Source organism: Camelina sativa, chromosome 12, assembly GCF_000633955.1.
Source record: "Camelina sativa cultivar DH55 chromosome 12, Cs, whole genome shotgun sequence".
Taxonomy (NCBI): domain Eukaryota; kingdom Viridiplantae; phylum Streptophyta; class Magnoliopsida; order Brassicales; family Brassicaceae; genus Camelina; species Camelina sativa.
This window is the reverse complement of record NC_025696.1, coordinates 27,005,917-27,022,958: the sequence shown is the minus strand read 5'-3', so window position 1 is coordinate 27,022,958 and position 17,042 is coordinate 27,005,917. Positions and strand designations below refer to the sequence as shown.

Genomic DNA, 17,042 nt, shown 5'->3' with positions numbered 1-17,042 from the left:
GTCCCTCTGTCCGTGATGAATGATGTTTTTTCCTGGTCGTCCTTGTGCATCAGAATCTGGTTGTAACCGGAGAATGCATCCATAAAGGTTAACAGCTCGTTGCCCGCAGTTGCTTCGACGAGCTGATCGATTCTTGGCAATGGGAAACTATCCTTTGGGCAGGCCTTGTTAAGATCGGTAAAATCAACGCAAACTCGCCACTTTCCATTCTTCTTTTTGACGACTACCGGATTGGCTAGCCACTATGGATATTTTACTTCCACGATCGACCCGGCACCGAGGAGTTTGTCGACTTCATCGTTTACTGCTTGCGACCGTTCAGGGCCTAACTTGCGCCGTTTCTGTTTGACCGGCTTATGCGTTGGGTCGGCATTGAGCTCGTGGGTCGTGACGTTTGGGTCGATTCCTTTCATATCAGTCACGCTCCATGCGAACGTTGAGATGTTGGTTTTGAGGAAAAGTATTAACTCGTCTCGCATGGCGGACGTTATTTCTGTGCCGATATTCACGCATCGTTTCTTGTCGTTCTCGTCTAAGCTCACCTCCTCGACCGCGGCAACGCCTTGTTGGACGGCAGTCGGCTTTCCGTCTGTCGGCGACGTACTGTTGTCGCCGACTCGCTGCTTTGATTGCTATAATTTCTTTCCGGTGCGAAGCTTATGCTCGATCAGAAAACAGGCTCGTGCGGTTTGCTGGTTGCCGCGCAACGTGTACACCCCTTTTGAAGTTGGGAATTTAACGCACTGATGGTACGTTGATGGGACGGCTTTCATCTTGTGGATCCACGGGGTGCCGAGGATGACGTTGTAGATTGTCGGCTTGTCGATGACTGCGAAACGGAAATACCTGGCTATCCCCGCAACGAAGATCGGCAAAGTAATTGTGCCGACGGACATAAGGTGATCCCCGTCGAAACCCGTCAAAGAGTGACACTCTGGCATAATGTCCCGCTCGCCGATTTCCATTTTCGCCAAGACGTCTCTGAAGATGACGTTGACCGAGCTTCCAGTGTCGATCAATATTCTCGTCACCTCGCTTTCACCGATCAAGAGCTCGACGACCAACGGGTCGTTGTGCGGTAGGTCCAAACCTTCCAGGTCTTTTCCGTCAAAGGTGATTGGCATACTTTCAGCCTCGAACCGCGACGGCCAAGACTTCGTCATTTCGGCTTTCTTAGTATAATCTCTGATTGCTCTGACCGAATCGTTACATCCGGCTAGTCCACCCATTATCATGTTGATTCGTCTTATAGTCGGGGGACGTTGATCAGGCTTGCGGTCTGTATGCGGTCGTTTTTCGTGACCGCTGTCTTCACGTCGTTCAGCTAGTAGGTTTGGAATTTCCATCTCGTCTTCACTTTGGTCGGCTAATATCTTTGAATCTTTGACGAACTTTCGAGCGATATTTTCAGCGCGCTTGGCATCATTTCGTCCAGGTCGGGCTGTCTTGCTTCTGTCCGGCTCGACGACTATTGCGCCTTTCTTGTATCGTTCCATCAGAATCCTCTGGAGGTAATGACATTCGTCTGTCGAGTGGGTATTACTCTGATGGTAGTCGCAATACGAGGTTGCGCTATTTTCAGCTCCTTCTTTCCGGATATACTTGTTTTCGCCGATCGCAAAGGTTCGGCGAGTTCGATCTTGGTTCTTGGTGAAGTGCTGCCGTGGCTCGACATAATCGACTTTTGGAGCTGCGGCTATAGGCTGTCTGGTTATTGCACTTGCCTCCGAGGAATGCTTCTTGGCGTTGATAGCTTTCTCTTCTTCGAGCCCAATGTGTTTTGCAGCTCGGAGTAATGCCTCGGCTACGGTCTCGACATGTGTCAAAGATAATTCCTCCTTGAATCGAGATTCATACCATAGTGCGTTTCGGAGCGCAACGATTGCGGCCGCATCGGGGATTGAGATGTTGACATAAATCTCCTTGAATCGTCCAATAAAGGACCGAAGCGATTCCCCCTTGTGCTGAGTTAAGGCATATAAGTCGGCGTGGGAATTCTTGTCCTCAATTAAAACAGAGAACTGCTTCAGAAACTCAGTTATCAGCTCCCTGATGCTGTCGATTGATCCTGGTGGTAGCCTCGAGAACCAACTCAAGGCGGTTCCCGTCAAATGTTCGGCGAAAACTTGACAAGCTCCTGCGTCGTATTCTGCCGGGCTGAACTGCAATGGGCCGAGGGCCACGCCGAAGGTGAGCAAGAAGTCTCGTGGGTCGACCGTTCCATCGTAATGGCCCAACCTTGGCTTGACCGCTCGTTTGACCGCTGTTGTAGCGAGTCGTCGAGAGAATGGAGTTCGCTGTGTTGCCTCGAGCATGAGTCCGACTTCGGGTGCCTTATCCGTCGCTTTCTGGATCATTGCGGCCATTTCTTTCATTTGTTGTTTCATTGCTATTAGCTCGGCATCCTTCGTTCGATCTGCCACTTCGGTACCCTGCTCGGCAAGGCGCTGGACGGGATTACGCTCTAATCCGCCGGTCTGCACATACGGCCCTGGCGTTGTCCTTGCTGAGGTGAAGTTCATTGAGTTGAGCCGAGCGTTGTGGAGATGATTGATTTCATCTTGCGAATTGAACTGCGCCGCAGTGAGCGCATCCAAACGGTTGTTTGTTCGCTCTTCCTGCTGGTCGAGGCGCGTTAAGATTCCTCGGAACAGCTCGTCTATGCTAGAGACGGGCTGGTTGTTGAGCAGAGAGAGTTGTGTCGGAGCCTGTGTTGCCTCTGCGGTCGCTGGGGTCGTCAAATTTGTAGCTATGACGAACGTTTATGGGCTTTCTACCGTCACAACTTTTCTTGGAGCGTCTGGCGTGGGAAGGGCTATCTGCTCCGCTTGATCCGTCGCCGGGGTGATTGTTCCCCCCGACGAGCTTGCTTCTTTGCTTCTTTCCTTGTCAACTATCGTCATCTCGTTTAGTTGGTGTAGGTCCGTTCTTCAATTTTTCAGAAAACTTTGACTTGTTGTCCCCCTTCCTGGCGCGCCAAATTGTTGATGTCCCTTTTGGTCACAATTAGAATGTTTAGTTCGGTCAAGGGAGGGTCGAAGTTCTCTTTATTATATCGGTGCCGAGGCACTAAAGGACGGGCTACAACACAATGTAAACGAGTTACAAACAAAGTAATCGACGGGCTGATAGCTCGTCAACTCTCCGAGCTATAGGCTTGAAAACGTTGACTTCTTCTTGAACGAGCTGAGCTCTGGTTTTTACTGTACGAATTCTGCTGCCTTTTTCACGATCCCTTGAAATGCGGACCGTACGCCTGTATTTATAGGGAATCGTGTCGGTTCGTCCATATAAAAAACCATAATACCCTCCCTTCCTTTGGAGATTTATCATGGGCTTTTTCCTGAGCCAGGCCTCTTGTTTGAGGTGTGGATCCACCCTCAACAGTCCATGCTATCTTCAAAGCAGAAGAAGGTTGTACAAAAGTGGTCAACGTTGTCCTCGGTAGCTTTCTCCTCATGAGCATGGCCTCCCTACCGGAGATGTCTTCATCATGTTCACGCTTCCTCGAGTGATGATATGGAAGCATTCGTAGACTGTTGTTGTTGTGTCGGATTTCAAAGCGAGGCCGAGAGTTTGAGTAGTCGTCGCTGGAAGCACTTCCCCGAAATAACCGCTTCATCGATAACTTTTAACTTTGGAAAACACTAGGTTTTTAGAGAAACGAGTCTTCTTTGTTTCAATACCAGATACAGAGAGTAATAAGAAGAGCAAGCGTTGCGTTGGACTCCTAAACTGGACAACCAATGCATTGTCGTTGGAATTTCAAGAGTCCCATACATAAATGACTTAAATACCCTTTTATTACACTCGAGGTTTCAAAATGTACCGAGGATAGATCTGGAAAGTTGCCAAGAAGTTCCGGTCTTTGATTGGTTGATTGAGATGCGTTCAGTCTTTATAACATTTCTTACAACTGCAGAAATTAAAAGGTGTTTTGATGTCTTATCTTATTTGCCCTCAAAAGATTACACAGTTTTCTTTTTTTTTTTGGTAATCAGATTACACAGTTTTCTTGTTGTAATTGCAATATTCACCCAACCCTCTAAAGTTGAACAATATCTACGAAAACCCCAAAGTAATTCAATTTCTAAATTTAAAGAAAAGAAAAAAAACACAAACCTTCAAGTCTTCAACGTAAAATGTGTTGTATGAATTTTTAACATACCACCCCGAACTTACTCAATTTCTACATTAGCTGCCATATGCTTTTTGAATATTGATTTCAAAAAGTTAATTAAAGTCACAAATCAAGTAACTAGATTTATTGATTTCAGAGATCAAAGGTTGGGATTTCAGAAGAGAAACCGTGGGCGAGGTGATAGAGCGACCTCGGCAAAATGTTTCTGTAAGGATCAGTGTCTCTTTTGGTCTTCAAATAGGTCATACATCTTTCTACCTCAGACTTGACCTGCAAGTAAACCTCATGAGCTCTCTCTTTATCCTTTAGCTCTTTCTCTCTACCTTTTGTTTCTATTGGTTTCCCAAAGTGTACGTAAAACCGTCCCGGAATCTTGGGAATTATTCCAGGCATATGCAAATCTTGGTTTCCTACTTCTCCTTCTTCACCGGTCCTAACCATTTATTATCATCACACAAATGTTATATATAAACAGTTCCATGTGATGATTATCTCTAACAGAGAGTCGAAAACAAAACAAATACCTCAAGTAAGTAGATTCTTCTGTTATCTCTTTTATAAGATTCTTCAGGAAAGGGATCTTCATTTGATCATTGTAATCGAAGACCACCTGAGAGAGAATCATTCCATTTTTCAAAAGAGTTACTCGAACAAAAGAGAGTTTTAAGAAGTGCAGCTACTGAAAGTTAAAACGAAGAATAAGAAGAGATTCTTGCTTACTTCACAGAGATCATCTTCTCCAACAACTCCAAAAGGAATGATTTTCGCTCCAAATGTAGATGCGGTCCTTACAAACTCTGAATGTTCTGGCCAAAATAACTTGTACACTTCACCCTGCAGAAATGAATCTTTCAGTGTAGTAAAGCCTCAAGATTAAAAATGAAGGCCAAATCATTACCTTTCTGTGCAAAGCTTCACGAACACCTCCAGGATACAAAACCACATGAGCCTTTGAACGTAGTAGTTTATAGAAATTGATATTTGAGACAGGAACTGCGCCTATCATCCTAACTGAGTCGAACATCTGCATATCCGGGAGTTTTGAGCCAATCTTTCTGGTAAACATCACTGGATGTGCCATTCCTCGCAACGAAATGTTCTTTTCTTTCAAGAAATGAATTGCTGCTGGACGCAGTTCGGTACCAAGCAACATGTGATTGCCAACATACAGAACAGGTCCCTCTGAAGGTATTCCCGCTAGTGATCTTACTAGTGTACCATTGTCTAGAGTTGAGAGAAAAACTGGGGAGGTAATAGCAGTTAGCCATCTAGACCAGAGATATAAAGACAATACTTCAGTATATGCTTACAGTAGCATAAGCAAATATTCTAGCTATACAAACTATTTTCACTACATAAGAAAGTGTAACATCTCTGACACAGCGGATACTCGGATAGTCATTTACCTTTGTGATTCTTCATACTCTTTAAGCTCAAATGGGGTAGGCGGAATGTAATCAGAAACGTAATCAAGCGATTTTCCACGGCGATAATAATAACTACACTTGATGATGGTCACCAGATCTACCCCATCCTCCTGACATGATATAAAATTAATCAATCTCAAAGTTTACTGAGCCAAATTTCATGCAACAAGTTTTCTACTGGTTATAAACTTGTGACAGGAAAAACTTTCTTACATCAGGACAAAGAGCACCTTACCAAAAAGAGCAGCTGTCCGTTATTCTGAAACTTACGGACTTCACATTTCGGCAATGTACAACGGAGTCTTTCAACGTCTTCATTGTTCAGTAACCATTGATCGCGTCCACTGCAATAGCCATATTAAAGCTACAACTCAGCTGCCAGCTAAGACAATTTTTTATGAACAAATAACTGAATTTCTACTTATACTTAAATAATGAAGCAGAGAAGTTTACTAGTGTATGAACCTCAGAAGTATCAGTGTTTGGGCTTTGACTGTGTACATGTGAGAATTAGCAGATGCTGAAGCAGACTTAAGCAGTTGAAGCTTCCATAGAATTGTGTCCTTTGGAAAGATCTTAACCAGAGTCTGCATATAATTTGTTTTCGTGGGTTTATCACATGACAACAAAATTAAACAACAAAACGAAGAACAAACATGTTACTAATCAAACACTACAATCTGTAAAGACGGAAAGAACATGCATCAATTAATTGTTTTACTGTTAGATTAACTGAAGTTGCAAAGTAGTCTCTTAATAGTCCTCCACCCATCTGTGCGGCATCAGTTTCATTCAGCATTGTCTCAAACATTGCCGCAAACGGATAACCTATAAAATCAAGCACAGTGAACCATAATTTTGAACCAAAACCTGCCATCTTTGAGACAGTTTAGATCTACTCTCTGCATCTAATTTGTCTTCCACTGGAAGATATACAAGGAGTGGTAAATTTCACCTTGTTCAAACCTAAAATACTCTTCAAGCAAACTGGGAACTCTGTCAGGCAAAATTTCCAGTAGACTCGATAAAGGTTGCAACATGAGGTTATTGAAACGCGTGACTGCATCAAACAAAATATATTATGAGCACAAGACAAGATGCATACAGTTCATGAGATGTACAGAAGCCAACAAAAAGAAGAAAGCCCTTTTAATGTGATGAGAGTTATGCATCAACGACAATGCTCAAATCATAAAGTACACGCTGTGGTTATGTTTGAGCTTGCAACATTCTGTGCTTGCATAACATTGGCCTAGAAAATCTAGAGAAAGACGGTAAAAGAACTTATTTTACCTGGATTAGCCAGGATCAAGACAAGATCGATGTCAGGGTTACTGGCTGCAACATCTATAGCAAAAGAAGCTCCAATAGATTCTCCAACTATATAAATCGGTCTATTTGGTAAACGGAAGTACTCTGACCTAACTGTCCTCTCAATAAGCTTCACAATGTCTGGAGACGACAGAACACAACAGAAATAGTTTCATCCACAGAAGACTTGATCCGTTTGGGTTATAAAATCGTAATGAGACAACAGAAAATTGCTGAAGAAAGAAGAAGCACCTCGAGCAGACGTACGATCACTAACTGGAAAGTGAAGGCACCATATGTCAAATATCCTATCCATGATCAAAAAATGATAATGACATGAGAAATTAAGAGTAAACCTTATAGAGCAAAATCTAAGGCTCTAAGGCAAATAAAGAAGATTGGATCAAACTATACTTACTCTCCAAGCTTCTTATGCTGGCGAATGAGCCCTAATCCAGTACCATCGATCCCTACAATTTAGATTTCTAGGTCTTGTTAACTTGAAAAGACTATACTTTCACAAATCTATAGAAATCGAAAATTGAAAGAACAGACCAGGTAAGTAGAGAAGGAGAGGAGAATCCGGAACGCGTGCGCCACATTCCAAAGGAGAGAACCACCGCGGCGGACCACCAGCTCCGCCGTCTGTTCTGACGAAACCTCTAGCCTCCACCAAAAAATCGTTCAAACCCTTCCTCTCCTCGGGCCGTGCCGCCTCCGTGTACGAATAGGGATTCACCGTCGCCGTGACTCTCCCGCCGTACCTAAAACGTCTATGGAATCCGAGTTTCGGGTTCGTAAACCGATCATAGGTCAGTCGTCGGGTTGAACTCCGGTGGAAAAAATCAGTGGGAAAGGTTCCATCGGCGATACAGAGTGAGGGAACCGCCATCGATGGATAGAAGAACGATTTCGTAGCTCAAACATCTTCGTCATCTTCAACTTCAAGAGAGGTGGACTGGAGGAACACAAGAAGCTCGTGCACACGAGAAAACAGCGATGAGTGCTCCGCCTTTTCTTTTATCGAGGTCCGCGTTTTCTGTTTGAATTTATTTTTTTTGGGTTCAGACTCACATTTTGCCAAATTCAATTTTTGGTTTAAAAAAAAACCTTACCTTATTCAATTTCAGATGGTTCGGTTTGGTTCAAACCATGTATGTGTTGGTCTTAACTTTTCCCACCGAATTAAATTTTAAATGATTTTTTTTGTCTTATTAGAATCCGGTTAACATTGTAATTTATGAGATTAACAATTCTAAATTACAATAGAAAAAAATGAGCTGAATATATATCAATTTTAATAGAAATAATAATTTCATTCTACATATTGTAATATACATTGTATAAAATGAAATAGACATACTTATAGAGAACCTCTCTTGAAGCTTCTATATCACATAATCACAGGATGCAAAAGTCTTGAAATCAAGAAAGAAGAGAGGGAAGAATACGTGAGACTACAGTCTGAACTCAAGTCCCAGATATAGAAATGTAGAATCCATGAGGAGTTTCTTTCTAAGGAAGTTGAAAATCTGAAGCAAGAGAAAGAGACATTTGAAAAGGAGTGGGAAATATTGGATGAAAAGCAAGCAGAATACAGTAAAGAGCAACTAAAAATGTCAGATAAAAAAGCAAAGTTTGAGAGGTTTCAACTGCTGGAAGAAGAAATATTGGAAAAGAAGAGAGTGCTTTGAGAGTACAGATAATGCAAGAATTGGATGATATTAGACTGCAGAAGAAATCATTTGAAGCCAATATGGAACATGAACGAAGCCAATATTTCATATGTATAAAATGAAATAAACATACTTATAGAGAACAATTATAAAATTCCCAAAAAGCAACTACATCCAACAATTTATGTAGTTAGGACAAAAAATAATTATAAAAAAACATTATTGTGTTTTGAATTTACTATTTCTACATTTTATTTACAATTTTTGCTCATATTATAGTGTCAATTTTGATGCATCAAAATAACTTTAAAACATATATGATTTCAAACAAAAATAATGCAAAAAAAAAAGATAGGACATGGTTGATGTGAATCTAAAAATTCAAATTCATCATAAGGTGTTGTAAAAGAGGTTGAAAAAAAAAACATACTCCATTTAAGAAATTTGTGAACAAAAGAAAAGGGATTAAGAAAGTTTGATTTGCATATTATTACCAATGCATGACTTTATCATATCAAAGAATGCTTTCTCAGATATCTACAAACTAATAAACATATATTAGATCAACTAAATGTGAATAACCAACACATTTTGTACTGACTTTGTGCATATTTGACATTAAAATTGAGGGAGATAACTAAAATATTTTTCAACCAAATTGATGCAATCTCCAACACTCAACATTTGTATGTTGATAAACATTTGTATCAAAATGCAGAATAAAAAGTGATGAGGTTCACTATAGAGTATAGACGATAGCTTCAATATCTATCATGACAACAATATGTAATTTAAAAGTAATTTTCTATTAATTTTTATTATTGAAATTACTAAATAATATATATAGAATTTTAAAAATATTATATAATATTTACATAAAATTAGGCATAAATTAAATTTTCTACATTTTAAAATAACCAAACAAAAATAATATAAGATTTGTTTTTTTGAATGGCAACAATATAAAATATAAAATTTAAAGACCATCCACATGCAAATTTTTTCTTCATAAAAAAATTTATGACGTGTTGAAAACAAAAGATAAATTTGGTTGCATATATACGTTGATGAGGATCTCTATATACTCAGAGACTCAAAGAGGAAGAATGAGTTATGTTTTAACATGGGCTTTGTTGTATCCACTATTACAGGTATTCATCTAACACTCTTCTGGTTTCAATTCCTTTTCTTTTTAACTTGTTTGTTTATCTTTTTCGGATCATTTGTCTAACTAATTCAGGGGAGAATCAATGTATCTATTTTTAATATTAATACTTCTAATGTCATCCGATATACTTCAACGGTTTATAAATATATATAGAATTATACATTCATACTACAACCTTATAAATTTCCACATATATATTGTCTTAAGCTTAAGTTTCCGCAGTGTATTACCCACTTAATTAAGTAGATTCTGGATACTGAAATCTGTTAGTCGGATGGTTTAACAGATTTAATATTACTCTTGTCTCTTGATACCAAATAATCTATATTAACATTTTCACAGCAATTTTTTGAAAAAACCTTGAAGTTATAAACTATTTACAATCCTATGCCATTGGTATTTATTATTTTTCACAGCAATTCCTAATAATCAAAAATTTTGCGAATATTTAATCCCTAATTAGAGCCTATAAATTATTTGGCCCCTAATCGCAAGTTAGCATCACCAACAATATCAAACATACGGCTTAACTAAGTGTTTTGTCAAACTCCCTTTCTCTTCACAATTAGCATGTTGTATATTGTTTTGCTTATCATATCAATAAAATTAAGTTTTCAGTTCCTACTCATCACTTGTATCCTCGTGTCTATATTTTTCGTTAACTAATATGCATTATATGCTAATTGTTTTGTTGATATATTAGATACATATAATTCAATATCACCCACTTATAAACAACTTTTGATAGACGTTTCAAATTTCTCTTTTAATATCATTTTTATATTATTAACTAATTTTCTTACAGCATGTTACTGTTTAAAACATGTTATCTCAGAGGGGAAAGAGAAAGTCATTTGAGCTTTATAATACATACATGTCGATACTAATCAAGTTTGTCCAAAAAAAAATGTCGATACTAATCAAGTTATATGAGATTCTTATGCATTTTTTTCTTTCAAAAGACAACAAAATAACTAACGTCACCAAGGGAAAAATTAACACTATCTTTTTGACAGTAACATTATCTTTTCTAAAATAATATTTTCTTTATTTCACTTGGTTTATCATTTTTAATATATTTTAACATCATTTAAAAAATTTCAAAATGTGATTATTGATAGAATTAAAATTACTAAAAACTTAAAATATTATGTATATGTGAACTTATAAATGTTAAACATGTTATAAAACGGGGTTATATTGCAGAATGCATTATAAGGTTAGACGGTTTACATTATCATTAGTATAAATTTAAAAAATAGCATTAGTCCCGCGCTTGAACACGGGTTAAATCTTTATCTTATTGTTTTGTTAACTATCAATTTTAGGATATTAGACATATCTAATTAAGTTGATTTATTATGATTATGTAACAACAAATTACACCACTCGTGAAATTCTAGAATTGATAATCAAAATAATATTTTACAATCTTAAAAACTAAACAAAATAAAAAATATTAACAAAAAACAAATGTAACTTAAAATTTAAAAATTCTAGCTATAAAAAATTATTCTGCGGTGTACTGCGGGTTAAAATCTAGTTAAAAATAAAAAAGGTTTAATAATACTCAATTTCAGTAATATATGGGTTTAATATTCGGCCATTTTATAGGCCCAGTAGTAGTAAGAGCCCGCTATGTCGTTTGTACTTCTGATGTTTTATTCCTTTAAAGAAAAGCCACAGCTATTATTCGATTGAACCTTGTGTTTGAACCGAAGATAACCGAACCGATGAGTTGGCTCAGAAAATGGGGTAAAGGTGCTTCACGTGGGCACATCGGGTTGTCGCTCATGTGAGCACTACTTGATATGCTCGTAATCATTACACATCCTTTTACTAATAATTTATTTACTCACTCCATCATTAGATTTCTTGGTAAAAAACATTTGACAAAAACTATATCTATATACACATTTAGATTCTTCATTTTAAGAACACATATATTCTTTTGCCAATATTCAAGATATTGATCAGTGACTTATATATAAAACTGTGAAGTATTGTTTTAATAATCCGCTTATTAATGAATATTATTTATCAGCCATGCATACGATATAAAATGTGCATATCTGCGACTTCATGTTAATTACATTCAAAAGTTTAAACTAGAAGTGGAGATTAAATCATAAACTAGATGAGGAGTGATGACATCTATATGACGTAATAGTAGTAATACATTTGTACGTGTTCGAAGTTCTCTATGACTATTAGTATATATGTTTATTCATGTGTAATCACATGAGGATTAAAGCTTTACAGACAAAAGGAAAAATGCCACTTGTATTTTCACATTCCGAAAGAGTGAAACAGAGAGTTACTTGGTGAGTTATATATACTTGTCTTATTTCTCAAGCCATCAACTTACCAATATAAGATTGTACGTCTTTCTTTATCAATTTATCAATTTGTGTATAGTATAGTATATAACTTGTGTGGAAAAAGCATCCGATCAAATATATATATATATATATATATATATATATATATAAATTAAATGCATAATTATTATTTTTAATTATAACTTTATACATATGATAGTTTCCAAATTATCTGTTTGAAAGGCATATTTCAAATTCGATGCGGAATTGCGAATAAAAACATACTCCCTCTGTTTCAAAATATAAGATGTTTTAGTTTGAACATGCATATTAAGAAATAATTATTTTTAAAAAGTTTAACCAATCATAAACAAGACTGCATAATAAAAAATATAAAATTAATTTAAAAGTTACATAAAAAATTGGAAACATTATATATTATGAAACAAAAACATTTATCTAAACATTTTATATTATGAAACGGAGGGAGTATGTCTTATCATTTCCATATATAATTTAAATCGTTTGATAATAAACCGAACAATAGACCCTATAATAATCAAATAATTAAAGACTATATATATAATCTTATACTGGTGGTTTAATGCCGATGACCTCTTAGCCACTCTATTGGCTTCTTGTGGAAGAGAGATTCGAAATGATCGTGTTATATGTATGTGGACTAATGAGTCCAAAAATTGGATTGATGGCACTAGAATTTTTAGATTCAACCTATTTAGAGTGGATGAAGATATAGAATCATGGTTAGTGTGGTCGATGCATGCGTACTGAAATTTTAAAATGGCTCTAGTTAGTGTGATCGATGCAATCAATATATATATATATGATTGATTCGATTATTAGGTTAAATAGTGCAATCAAAATGCTTTTTTTTTTTTTTTTTGACAAACGTGCAATCAAGATGATAAAATGATATAGTTTGCATATCATAAGACATTGTACTCATCAGTTGTCTGAATTATGTTATTTGTTTCTTGATTTGTCCAAGTTGTAGTTAATTGGGTTTATAAAGCGGATAAGACGAATAACGAATACCAGATAAATAATACCAAACTTTTATTTCAATTTTAACCTTCCCCAAGTACACAGTCTGTTATAGTTCGGATATGTTTCAAACCTATATACCAAAACCCAGTAAAAAATGTTAAGAGTGTATTGATAGATTGTGTGTATCACAAATTTGGTATACTGTGTGTGATTGCTGGGATTAATGCTCATAGAATCTTAACACAAAGTTAACATTTATGGCAACAGTTGGTGTGTCTTGTCAATTATAACTTATACATATAAGTTGGTAGCTGTCACAGATTAAAGCATATACATATGGGATAGAGATAAATCTTTAACGAAGTATAACTTATACATATAAGTTGGTAGCTGTCACAGATTAAAGCATATACATATGGGATAGAGATAAATCTTTAACGAAGCAGTTAGGTATCTGACGTCGGGGCAGCTTCCGTGACTTCATTTATGGGATCTCTTTGTTGAACTCTCTCATCTACGACATCGAATTATAGTACAAACAAATGCTACTCTAATTAACCACTCAATGTGTACAGATACGTGTATACACTAGCTCACACTACTATTTCTCTCTTTTGTTTTAATTTGTTTCTCTATTTTGTAAGTTCTAGATTATATATTAATGTACGGGTTTAAAGTTTTGTAATTAAAATTAAATTTAATAAAAATATATTAAAATTTATTGTATATTATTTATATTTTTTTTTTGCTATAATACACTGATTTATATCTATATAGAAATTTTTTTATTAATTACCATTAAAAGTGTACTTTTATACCTAGGTATATTATATGTTACAAATAGAGTATTATTTACCACCACCTAGAAAATATCTATATGAACAAATTAAGCTAACTATTATATGTCTTTTTATTTTCACTTTTGCATAGTTTCTTTGATTACTAAAATTGTTAGCTCAAAAAATATTTCGAATACAAAATAATTACATTACAATAGTGCATGACCAACCATGGAGAGAACCTCGGTTCTGTCCTCCTGTCTTATGGAAAACTTTGCGTCCAACCTCCTCCACCATGGAGAGAACCTTGGCTCCGCCTTCCTCCCATGGGGAGATAAACCTTGCGTCCAGCCTCCCCCACCTTCTTCCCTTGGGGAGATAACCTTGCGTCCAACCTCCTCTACCATAGAGAGAACCTCGGCTCTACCCTCTTCCTGTGTGGAGAGAACATGTTCAGGTATTTCAGCTATCTCAAAGTGGCTTGCTCCAGCAACCAATGAAACTAAAGACACCTTTCCAACGTCACAAAATCTTTTGATAGTAACAAATGTTAAATTTGCCAATGTATTCGTGGAAGTTTCTTTTACACACCATGATGTAGCCTCTGTCTCCGAGCTCCTATGCATCTATCAACAACAATTTATGTTTTTCCAATCTATCTATGTTTGTTGTAAGCTTGTGTTTGATTAACCTATTTTATCCAACCATTAGTTTGATGACATTTTCCTCTTTATCTTATTTTGGGATTAAACGAATGATAACAATTATATTTGCACAAATAAAAAGGTATATGACCAACCAATCAAGGTTGAAAAATTAGAAGAAAATTAATCTGACATAATTTAAAAAAATAATAGAAAATTATAAGCACAGTAATATATGAATCTCAAATAATTCAAAGATGAAAATATAAATTAAATAAAACAGTCTAAAACTATTACAGTAAATTTGAAAATACAGTATTAGAAAAAGAAGATGCATATATTAATCTTCCATTTTTTTTGGATTAACATATTAATCTTACCTATTTCAAACTGAAAAAGGAGAAAGTAGGAGTATATTTTGGTTTTACAAATAAGGAAATTTGCATTCCCATTAAAAAAGTTTCACCAATAGAACAAAGTTGAAAGCAATATCATGGTAAATAAAAGCAATAGAACAAAGTCGAAATTGTCACTGAAAATCATATGTCGTTGAAAACTTCTTGGTCGACAATATTTTGTAGAAACATTATTGTCGTACTGTTTTGTGTCTCCTTTAAGAATCTGAAGTCCTATAGTTGTAGTGACACATTCTCACTTTTAGAAGAGACACAAAGTCTTTCGTATATTTTTTTATCTTTCGTTTGTACTTTTTGTTCATGTTTTGAAATTAGTAAATGTTGTTCAGAATTCTTATTTTGTGTATCAATATTGTACTTTGTTTCTTTTGATCTATTTTATAAATTTTAAAATTAAAAATTTAGTTCGAGATAATAATTCATTTAGGTTTTTAGTTTATAGTTAATATATCTTAATTCTTACTGCTTCATATCATTTATGTAAACAGTGTTCCTACCAATTGGCTCTTTTGAGTTAATCTTTTTAAGTTGCTGACAAATAAAAAGTTAATTACTGAATATATTTTAAAATAACTAAACATATTTCATTATGTTCATTTTACCCACATATCGCGTGGGACTTTGTCTATCCCAAGCAATTTCTATGATCTTGACTTCTCGTTATTTTCATAGTTTTAGTTTTCATCTGTAGTGCTCATGTTTGAAAATTCTAATTGAGTTTGATACATTGGAATGACCTCTTCCTCTCTCTTTATATATGACAAAGATATGAGAGATATATATCTTTATATTTATTTATTTTTCTTTTAAGATTAGGCCAAAGAATTCAATATAACGTAGGATTGTTTTTGTATAACTTTAATTATTGTAGAATTTTTAGAATTTTCTTTAGGATAACTGTATCTATCTTTATTATAAAATTATCTGTATGATTTATTTTATGTTTTTGAATTATGGATTTTTTTTGTTTGGACGATTCATTTTTCTTTAGAATTACAAAATTATATAATTTACAACATAATAATAAGATTTTATTATTATTTTAATAATCTACAATATAATAAAATTTTGATACATGTTGCGATCTTATGAATTAGTAACTTTTACAACATAATAATAAAATATTATTATTATTTTAATAATTTATAAAATAATAAAATTTTGACACATGTCGCTATCTCATGAATTAATAACTTTTAAAACCATACTTAATTTAACAAATGAAAAAGATAGTACAACAAAATCTATAGTTAATTTAGCTTACATTTAAAGCCTACCCTCAAGAACCATATATAACTAAAAAAAAATTTTATATACTATACGTACGAGCAATAGACTATACAGTTTAGGAATTGTTTTTTTGTATAGTAATTAATGGAATATTTTACTTAACATATATTTTAAGGCACCAAAATTAGGTGACATATTCAGATAACCACCACAGAGGACACCAAGTTTTTTTGGTAGTATCTCAAAAGGGACTTTAGCTGAATCATTTTGATGTTATTTTAATTAATTTTGTTGTATAAGCTACCAAGAAATATACAGCTGCTTACATACCCCACAAGTATTGGAATGTACAACGAAAAGACAAAATAATAACTATGACTCTATGAGGTTTTTGATGTCACACAGCTTATGAAAAAACTCGCATGTTCCATGTCCAACCTATGATGGCTTTTAAAATTTATCAAAATAATTGTTTTGTGTAAATAAAAAAGCAGACTGGTTAAACATAATGTTGTCATGTAAGTTTATAAATACTGATGATGATTAAATAATCCAAAAGTGGTGTAGTTATTACTTTTATTATTACTAGGTGTTAGCTCACGCTACGCGTGAGTTATTACATAATACGCGTGAGTTATTACATAATCACTATAATATTTTGAAAATTAATATAAATTAACATGTTATTATTATTATTTTTTCGGTATACATCAAAATGTAAAGACTACATAGTATGAATTTAAATAAAATAAATTAATCAAATTTTCTTTTGATGATAATATATTTAGTGCAATTAAGTCATATTGTATCTTACATGCCATATGCCATATATTTTTGTAGTTGTAGTCATATTTCAAAATCATTGAGATATATATATTTCATAAAATTTATTTTGTGGTGTTAGTTATGCATTTTTTTTAT

General features: G+C 35.0%; 1 protein-coding gene across 2 annotated transcripts; it reads right to left on the bottom strand.

The window, feature by feature from the left end:
* On the bottom strand, window positions 4,125-7,912 carry LOC104732682 (acyltransferase-like protein At3g26840, chloroplastic). 2 transcript variants are annotated; one of them, XM_019234026.1, is made up of 13 exons: window positions 7,435-7,912; window positions 7,298-7,349; window positions 7,132-7,187; window positions 6,862-7,020; window positions 6,524-6,628; window positions 6,290-6,396; window positions 6,034-6,155; window positions 5,804-5,912; window positions 5,548-5,678; window positions 5,040-5,409; window positions 4,862-4,975; window positions 4,666-4,751; window positions 4,125-4,574 (listed from the first exon to the last, which is right to left on the bottom strand). In XM_019234026.1, the coding sequence occupies exons 1-13, from the start codon at window positions 7,769-7,771 to the stop codon at window positions 4,274-4,276; spliced, it is 2,049 nt and encodes a 682-aa protein (XP_019089571.1). In that variant the 5' UTR covers window positions 7,772-7,912; the 3' UTR covers window positions 4,125-4,273. The 2 variants fall into 2 exon arrangements, with proteins under 2 accessions (XP_019089571.1, XP_019089572.1); XM_019234027.1 differs by having other exon boundaries at window positions 6,302-6,396.

What these genes read in the sequence shown, in the direction of transcription:
- LOC104732682 (XM_019234026.1), bottom strand. Translation starts at nt 7,771, where the DNA reads ATGGCGGTTCCCTCACTCTGTATCGCCGATGGAACCTTTCCCACTGAT. An exon ending in CAGCATAAGAAGCTTGGAGA is followed by an intron (nt 7,188 to 7,297) that starts GTAAGTATAGTT and finishes GATCATGGATAG; the next exon opens with GATATTTGACATATGGTGCC. An exon ending in GTGAAGCTTTGCACAGAAAG is followed by an intron (nt 4,976 to 5,039) that starts GTAATGATTTGG and finishes TCATTTCTGCAG; the next exon opens with GGTGAAGTGTACAAGTTATT.